Source organism: Culex pipiens, chromosome 1 (assembly GCF_016801865.2).
Source record: "Culex pipiens pallens isolate TS chromosome 1, TS_CPP_V2, whole genome shotgun sequence".
In the NCBI taxonomy this organism is placed as follows: Eukaryota; Metazoa; Arthropoda; class Insecta; order Diptera; family Culicidae; genus Culex; species Culex pipiens.
Window position 1 is genome coordinate 49,017,967 of NC_068937.1, and position 9,660 is coordinate 49,027,626.

General features: G+C 35.3%; 1 protein-coding gene across 1 annotated transcript; it reads left to right on the forward strand.

The window, feature by feature from the left end:
- The first annotated feature begins 7,842 nt into the window (after positions 1–7,842).
- On the forward strand, positions 7,843–9,195 carry LOC120431222 (uncharacterized). The gene is made up of 3 exons (XM_039596367.2): positions 7,843–8,532; positions 8,611–8,933; positions 9,007–9,195. The coding sequence occupies exons 1-2, from the start codon at positions 8,289–8,291 to the stop codon at positions 8,676–8,678; spliced, it is 312 nt and encodes a 103-aa protein (XP_039452301.1). The 5' UTR covers positions 7,843–8,288; the 3' UTR covers positions 8,679–8,933; positions 9,007–9,195.
- The last annotated feature ends 465 nt before the right edge of the window (positions 9,196–9,660 follow it).

A 9,660-nucleotide genomic window follows, 5' to 3' on the forward strand; every position in this document is an offset into this window, starting at 1 on the left:
CTCTTAGATGCATTCGAAAGGTCTTTTGAAGCACTTCAAAATGAGCCATAGACATCCAGGATTGGTTTAACTTTTTCTCATAGCTTTTGCAAATTACTGTTAAAAATTGATTTTTTTTAAAACCTTAATATCTTTTTGCAACAGCTTCCAACACCCATACTCCTATAGGTCAAAAGATAGGTAATTTCATGAACTATAAGCCTACGGTGTTAACTTTTTGGCCAATCGCAGTTTTTCTCATAGTTTTTCGATTTTTCTATAACAAACATTATACGACGTTAGTTTTTGCCCTGTAGGCCACCATATCGGCACTTTTTGGTCTCAATTTTGTCATATTCGGAATCTTCGGACAATTTCACGTAAGTTAGAAGTATTGGAGTTGTAAATTTGATTTAAAAAATAATTAAATAAAACATTTTTGAAAAAAGAAATAGATCTTATTTACCCTGTGATCAATACGTCAAATGCTGTATCAAGTAGGCGAATATCTGTTTTACCCCTAATCTGAAAATTTTTTAAAACATATTTTAATTCATTCTAAATTCATTAATTCATTCATTTTTTCCAATCAAATTTACAACTCCAATACTTCTAACTTACGTGAAATTGTCCGAGGATTCCGAATATGACAAAATTGAGACCAAAAAGTGCCGCTATGACGGCCTACAGGGCAAAAACTAACGTTGTAAAATGTTTGTTATAGAAAAATCGAAAAACTATGAGAAAAACTGCGATTGGCCAAAAAGTTAACACCGTAGGCTTATAGTTCATGAAATTACCTATCTTTTGACCTGTAGGAGTATGGGTGTTGGAAGCTGTTGCAAAAAGATATTAAGGTTTTAAAAAAAACAATTTTTAACAGTAATTTGCAAAAGCTATGAGAAAAAGTTAAACCAATCCTGGATGTCTATGGCTCATTTTGAAGTGCTTCAAAAGACCTTTCGAATGCATCTAAGAGAGTTGGAATTGATCAAGTTTTACGCAAATGGGAGCAATTTTAAGCTTTTTCATGTTTTTTGGACCTCACATTTCAATGCCCGTTTTACCCCACTTCCCTTTGTCGTAGAGGGCTCATATTTGGCATGAGTTCATCTCATGTATAGACAAACAAACGCTGAAAGTTTCATCCAAATCGGAGCACCTCGATACGACCTGTTACACATTGGTGAAAAACTCGCTCTTAAAGCTTTTGATTTATTGATGCAGTTTTGTTCAAAGTCCTGTGCTTTTTTCAGAAAAAAACTTTGTTCTAGAAAGGATATCCAGTTTTTTCGTGAAAACTGTTAAAACACGTTGCCATGCATTTTTCTCAGCATACTGTTTTTTTTGCATATAGGACATTAATTTGAACATAGGCAGATAGTAACCACAACATTTCAAAACTTTCCAAAACTAAACTTTTTTTACTGTGCATAGTTCCATACCATTTTAAGAAATAGTGGGTCAAAGGAATAAATGTTTGTTAAAGGAATAAATGTTTTGAATTTATGTTGAAACCATCCATAAAGAAGGCTTTATTGTAGTATAAAATTTCTGATATTTTTTTATTTTAAAACATCCTTTTGAAAATTTTGATCAACTTCGTCTTTTTTGCAATGATTCTAATAAAGTTTTTAAACAAAAGGAATGATAATGTTTTCAAGTTCGTAAACCTTTCCCTCCATGCTCGTACCAGCCTATTTTCAACAGTGAACTATGTATTTCTAATTATTGGTTGCTATTCCCTGCCTCCTCAACTGCTTAGAAAAGCAATATACCTTGAGCTAAAACGACCGTCAATGAGTCGCCACACCATATTGTCATTACCCAATTGCTTGGAAGCTTGGACCTTTCTGTCCTGTAGGAAAGCAGCGTTGCCCATCGTATTAAAAAGGCCTTAATTTGGTATTTGATTGAACGTCGCGGGGGGATTCTTTGAACAAGGTGAAAACTCAATTTACCTGATTTACCGCGGTCTTTACGGAGACGTACCTTTAACTTCTGGAAAGTGCAAAGATTTGTTTAGAGCTAGAACGTCGATTCCCACGATTTCTTCCCATGAAACTTCTAGACAAGTATCAACAAGTCTTTTTTTTCGTTATGAGGTAATGCAATTCTCAACATTCAACCAAGAAGCTTATTTCCAGTGTCGGACACCTCCCACGAAGGTATCCCATAATGTGACCTTATCTTTTTATGGCCCTTGCCGACTGGGAGTCCCAATTTCGGAGTCAACTCAGCGGGACAGGAAGTTGGAAAAGTTAAAAGGAAGCGAACTTGCGCGCAGACGAATCAATTGGGACAGTTGAGGAGCGTTGATAATCGCCACGCTGACCAGTTTATCTCTTCTCTGAGCCTGCGTTGGGTTTGGACTGGAATCAACCGAAACTAAAAGCCCCTCTTTCGTTACGCGTCGCTGCATTTTGCTTCTATTTAGAACATTGGGCAGGATTGTTCTGTTTGGGAGCTCTCTTTTGGGACGAGGGTTTCGGGACACTGAAATGTTGTCGTCAAGTTCGGCACTTTGTTTGCCGACAAAGTGGCTAATTTTTGGATTCGAAACATGGAGAATGGAGACATAATAATTCAAAGAATGACGCTGGAAATAGTCGCTTTGAAGTTAACCGCGCAAAAAAAAAACGAGCATCAAAAAGACAATTCTTTGATTAAATTCAATTTACAGAAAATTCACCAAAATATTTTCTATGTATGTAGAGTTTCAATCATCTTTCCAACCAACTGAATTGAACCTGCCAAGTTACACTTAAGCACTTGTACCAAAAAAGTACTTCAGTCCCACCTATTTTATCAACAGTAAGTCCACCCTTTTCCCACGCTCGTCCATTTTTCATCAATCCCCAAATTTCACTTTTCCCACGAAGCCTTAGCTTCACCTAAATTGCATACCGTTCCTTCAATAAAACCTTTGTTCAAACACCTTGTGCTGTACTGAACAGGTCAGGACACTTCACGTTGCCCAAAATAAGAAAGAAAAAAAAATGTTCAGAAGTTGCATTCAAAACTCTCACCCCCACTCGCAGTAAAATCCATAACACTCAAACTGGCACCACTTGAGAGCTTGAGCTGCAAAAGAGGAGCACTTTTCCCATCAAAAGTTCTCGTTGAAGTAGGTCCTTCTGCTGCTTCAGTAATCCAGTCATTGACCTAGAATCGAGGCTCATTGAGTCCGAATGTGTATAATAAAGTTTTACAAAAGAAGTGAAAAAAGGACACTTTGTTTTCTCGAACAGGTCGGAATCCTCGGTGGGAACCAGGTTACAGGTGTTCCCCCGGGTCGGATTGTCGTCGAATCTACGAGAAGTGACACATCATGATTTGTCGTTTCATTAAATCCTTTTTTTGTGTGTTCCACTCATCTGGCCAAGCCAAATGGTCCCCTTTCTTGATTCACTTTTATTTTTGTTTTTTTTCCTTCCGATGATCCCTGCCGAGGTTCTGGATCGTAACATAACCTAAAAAGAAGAAAGGGCTACAATTAAGAGGATTTAGCTTTTTCTTTTAATGTCAGATCAGAGCGTGGGTTGGGCAAGAGCTGGAGAACCCAAATCGGTTCCAGAACTCGAGCGAACATTCAAAAAAGTAACGAGTGTCAATTGCAGTTTTGCCACCTTTTCTGACGCGGGAAATCCAAAATAATTCGAGAGCCCACTCTAAATTATGCTAATTTAGGGAAAACTCTGCGCTATCAAAACAAGCCACACCACACCGTAAAGACCGTCGCTAAAGAGCCTAACCTTTATTTGTGGGTGGGGGAGGGAGGCGAGTTTTTCCTTCGAGAATGCAACTCAAGTGGAAAACGGTGGAAATGACACGTTTCCCCCTTTTTCTACCGACACTGGAGGAAAAGGATAAAAGGTTTTCGTGTTTTTATTTGTGTTTCAAACTCGCTGGCACAGAAGTGCTGAGATGCTCCGTTGCTAATGAAAACAGATTTTCATTAAAAGGGGCCCCGGCCTCAATTGGCCTGGAGGGCCGGCCGATTTGCGCTAAGTGAGCGAATTCAATTGATAAATAAAGTTACTTTGGGATAATATTTTGGTTGGGGATTTTCTGTGATGGACGATTAGGACAAAGTTGTTTGATGAGTATTGTTTAAATATTACGAAATGATATTAGGGAGTTTTGCTATTTTTAAAACAAATTTTTAATATAGGCTATCATAATTTGTGCAACTTTGTGCATTTATTTTAAGATTTCAAATATTCTTTTTATTTTTATTTTTAAGACGTATTGTCATTGTGCTATGAAAAAATAGTTGATTTCTGAAAATATCACCCATTTTATTTTGTATTTATTTGTTGCTTTTTATTGAGTTTTCGCTAAATATTCCGTTGCGAAACTAAAATTTTTTCCTGTTATGATCGAAAGACGAAACAGCATACTTTCAATACCAAAAAATAACAGTACTGAAAAGTTCTTTTCAGCATTCATTTGAGTGCTGCAAAGTTCCACTTTTCAGAACTTGTATCGAAAAGTAATACATTTTGATACTGTTTTGGAGTTTGGCACTAATCTTGCTTTCAATTAACATTCAAGCGGGAAAAAGCACTGAAAAAATAAAATGGTGTTTAATGGCGTTGTAAAAAAATTGGATTTTTTCCGCATTCGTCGTATTTATCCAAGAAAGTTTACTAAGTACGACACGTGCTGAAAAAAACTATTAGCATATTGTTGCTTAAACTTCTATTTTGGATGACAAATGAAAATTGCGATAGAAAAACAACTTTTTGTGAAATTTTCGACATCGTTTTCGACATAAAAACATTTTACAGTGATTCAGATCGAAAATGAAAACTAAATCTGACTAAAAATGATGTTGTATAAAAGCTTTGGAGTTTTTGGAAGAATTGTTGCAAATGTGAAAGAGCAACATCTGGCTTGGTTGAAAATTAGTGTGGTTCACGATCAGTTTTTTTTGTCAGAAAATCGAACACTTATACTCTAACCCTTAAATTGCAATTTGTTGTTCGTGCATTGCTTGAACTTGGATTTTTTAAATAATTGTAAAACTAATGTATTCATGTAAAATATGGCATTAATAAATTTGTTCCTGTTTTTAAATCACACTTCTCTTATATACTCTAGAAAAAAAAGTTCTTGTGCAAAATTTGCTGAACTTTTTGTTAAAATACTTTTAAAAGCACACGATTCAGTTTCACTGGTGAATCTTCGTTGAAACTGGGTAAAAAATGTCCAAATAATAACAAAAAAAAAAAATAATGTTGTGGTAAAATTATGATAACTTCTGGGTTCATTAGTTATGGTATTTAAGAGTTAAGTGGAGCAATTCTTTACGAAATAGGTTTTTTTTTTATTTATTTTTAAAAAACGCTATTTATATTATTTTTATTTTTTGATATGTTTTAGGGGACACCAAATGCCAATTTTTCAGAAATTTCCGGGTTTGCACAATATCTTTAAACAAGTTATGAATTTTTGAATCAATGCTGATTTTTCAAAAAATCGAAACATTGGTCACAACAAATTTTTAAACTTCATTTTTCGATATAAAATCGAATTTTCAACCAAAATTACTTAAGTGAAATTTTGATAAAGGCAAAATAGAGAGAATTTGAAATTATGGATATAACTTGAAAACGGTGAACTTTATCAAAAATTCACTTGAGTACTTTTTGATTGAAAGTTCAATTTTACATCGAAAAATAAAGTTAAAAAGTTTTTGCGACCTTTTAACGAATTAAAAAAAAAACAGTATTGATTCTAAAATTCATAACTCGGTCAAATTTGTTTTTTGAAATTAAATATGTCTTTACAAGCCTTACCCGACAAACTTTGTTCTGCCTTTTTTCGTTTGTTGACGTTTTTAACTTTTATGCTTATTCAGCCTCTTTTGATCAAAATTTGATTTTACGTAACTTTTCCTAAACAATCTGCAGATTTTCCGGAATCGGTTCCAGAGTGGCCAAAGTGTCAACTTATTAGCGTAAAAACCTTCCTTGGGCTTATACGAACCCAACGCAACAAAGAGCGCTCCGATCCGACTTTCCGTTATCAACTGATTCGCGTTCGAACAAAACCATCGAAATTTTTTATATATATAGACTAGATTAAACTTTCTTATAATAATTACATTTCTTTTACATGCTAAGTGGTATGGCCTAATGCTCTTCATCTTTGTTGTATTTTTCGTTTTATTATTAACTGATCACATTTATTTTATTTACTTCAAATTGTTTTACATTATTGTATTGAATCGAATACATTTGGGTAAAAATAGAAAAAAAAATTACTTCAACAACTAATCCTAACTTAACCCTCTACTGCCCAAAATTTTTTTTCGAAAATATTTATTTTTCCCGTGTTCAGGAGGTCATTTTGAGCAACTTTTGTTCTACGAAAAACTTTACTTCTCTTGTTTTATGTTTTTCTTGTTTTATTTTTAGTACTTTAATTTGCATTTATCTTGTTCAGTTTATGATTGTTGTTGGTAGTATTTGGCCTATTCTACCAACGAATATAATTACATGTTGCCTATCCATTTTTTTCTCGTTTTTACAGTCACTTTTTCAATTTTTTGCATGTTTTTCACATTTTTTGCTATAGAATGGCACCATCATCATTTAAATTGCAAAAAAATGCGTAGTGGCATAGTCTGGGACACTACAAAAATTACTGCATACTTCTTTTCACTAAAAATATAGAAAATGTTAGTAAAAAAACACAGCCAAATTTGACCCCTAAAAAAATAACATTTTTAAAAACATTGGCAAAGTCACATAAAACAAGTTAAACTTCCAACCCTGGAATTTTCCAAAATTTTAAAAGTTTTTTTTTCCAATGCTTTTTAAAGATCAAAAATCGGTTGGAAAATTGATTTTTGGCGATTTTTCAGATCGAAGCCCGTCTAAAGGCGGGGTTAGGTTGTAGAGGGTTAAAACTTTAAAAAAAAAAATTCATTGAAATATTCAACTCGGTCAAAAATTTTTTGCGCACTTTGGAAATTTCTGAAAAGTTTGTATTTAATGTCCCCTAAAACATACAAAAAATTAAAGAATTGAAAACAGTGTATGTTTTGCAAATCAAGTTTTGGTAACAAAAAGTGAAATTAAAATCACCTATTTTTTACCGTGTATCATTTTTTTCCGTGTAGTCCTTATCCATACCTACAACTTTGCGGAGACACCAAATCGATCAAAAAAATCTTTCAAGAGATACAGATTTTTGAATTATTATTTATCATTTTTGTATGGACAGCTGCCAAATTTATATGGGAAATTATATGGACAAACTAATTATGCAAAATGGCTTCTTTGGGCATAGCGAAGGCACCGAAAAAGTTTCAGCTGGATTAAAAATACAAAAAAAACGAACGACTGAAATCTCAGAAAATTGCTCAGCTATTAAATGATGTTTTTTTTTCAAATATCAGCTGAAAACGATTTAAAACGATTTTAATAGATATAAAATCTTTTTCGATAAATCAAGGATTGTGTAAAAATTCAACACACGCGACAAAGTTTTCAAAATTGCAAATATCAAATACATCCTACCCTGTCATTACTCATCAAGACGTGCACTTAGTCTTTGTTTCTGAAAAAATACCCAATAAAGGCCAAATAAAGTTCCTCAACATCGTTAAAAGAGATACAATCACGCGAAATCGCGCAAAAAAAAGGTCCAAATCTCATTCTACCAACGAGAAATTACCGAGAGTTGGTGTTTGATTTCCTCACATGCAACCAAGAAGAAAAAGCAAAGCATCATAATAAACGAAAACTAAAGTGTGTACAGTTCGTACCCACTCGCGCACACACAAACATACGCGCCCAAGAAGAAAAAGCAAAAGAAAACAAGCTTGGTTCCGATGTAAACAAAACTACTGCTCGAGGTGCATCCACAAAACCACACCACCGTACAGGTTCGTACAAGTTCTAAGCGTGTCCCCTCGACGTACACAGTGTGTGTTGTTTTCAATTTAAACTCAAAACATAACCTCACACTCACTCACACCACCAAATACAAGAGCAGGGAACGCACACTAGCGAGCGTGCAAAGAGGCTCGTTTTCCCCGCGCTTTTTTTCATCGTCGTCGTTGATCCCTTCTAGACCTTTTACAGAACGAGGGAGCGTTCAGTTTCGTACCAGCGTTCGAGGCAAGCAGTCGTGTTTTGAACAAGCTCTGTTCCCCCTCGATTAGAAGTTTCGTCCAGCAGTTTGAGATATCGAGAGCTACGCAAGTTTAGTATAAACAACAGTGCGCTGGTTTACGCGATTTCTACGTGATTTGAGAATCTATCAGAAGAAGTCAAGCTAGAAGTTCAGCAAAAATGGCCATCGCGTTCTACATCCCTGCGATTGACGACGAAGTCGAGCGTCAACATCAGCTTCAGCTGCAGCAGCAGTACCAACAGTATCAGCAACAGTCACCACCGCCAACGCCCACATCACCGACGGAGTCGATTCCGCCAACTCCACCGCATACTCCGACGATGACCCAGGTTAGCATCCACCACAACCGGTACCACCTGGTCCAGGCGTTCCACGAGATTCTGTTCCGGCATGCCCAAGAAAGTAAGTTTGGTCTACTTCCCGCCAAAATGACTTCAATACTAACCTCGCACTTTGCTCTCCAACCCTTTTCCCAAACAGATTCCCCGACGCGAACTCGCTGTCTGCTGTGCAACAAGCTGTACTACCTGCTCCGCAAAGTGTATTGAGTCAGTTACAACTGACGCAAGTGTTCCCAAGATTTAATTCGACAAACTTAGAAAAACAAATCTTTGTGTTCATCAAATTATCAACATCCTCCTGAAAGCTCGCACTCCGAGGCAATAAAGTGAAATTTATTTGCGCTTGGATGGGGCGAGCGAAAAAAAACTTGAAGATTCGGTGCGACCTGGGATTCTCCGAACAAGGACTAGGACTGGTCGTGCCGACCAAAAGGATTCTTCATGATTCAGAAGAAAGTTGTGGTAAGTTAAGCATAATAAAGAGTTGGTGTCAGTGTGATACTAATTGATTGTTTTTTTTTCTTATTGATTACAGATTCTGGCATTTGGAATCATCAGCTAGATCTTGAGGAACCAACCAGTACCTGTGCAGGGTGGTTTTGTACCGCAGCTTGGTACGAACTATGCAACAGATTCACCATAGTGTGACGGAAAGAAAATGTAGTGAATGTTAGTGCTTTTAAAAGGGATACAGTAGTAATCAATAAACTTAGATTAATTAAAACTTGCAAAGTTTTATTGATTGATAGGAAAATTGAGAAAAATCTGTCCTTTATTGTGTTCCTATAAGATTCTTGCTGATGAAAGAGAGGATTTTAAAGTTCAAAAGGTCAAGTGTTGTTTTTACATACTTATAAAATCGGTTTTCCTCAGTCAAGATTAAAAAAATGTTTTAAAACTGTTTTTTAAAGATTGAATGAATTTGAAAATCTTTGGAATTGATCATAGACATACCCTTTATCAATTTGTTTAATCTTATTCGTGAATTGCAAAAAATATTTGTTTAAGATTTCCTAGAATAATCTATCCAAAATTGAAACTATCCAACTTCCAAAACTATGAAAAAAATAGCATTAAAACATTTACATAATCCACCCATGTGGTTGGAGCCTTCCTCACTCCTAACCAAAACTTGGACAAAATAAAATTCAGAAATAATTGACATCTACCTAGTATCAAACAAACTTTT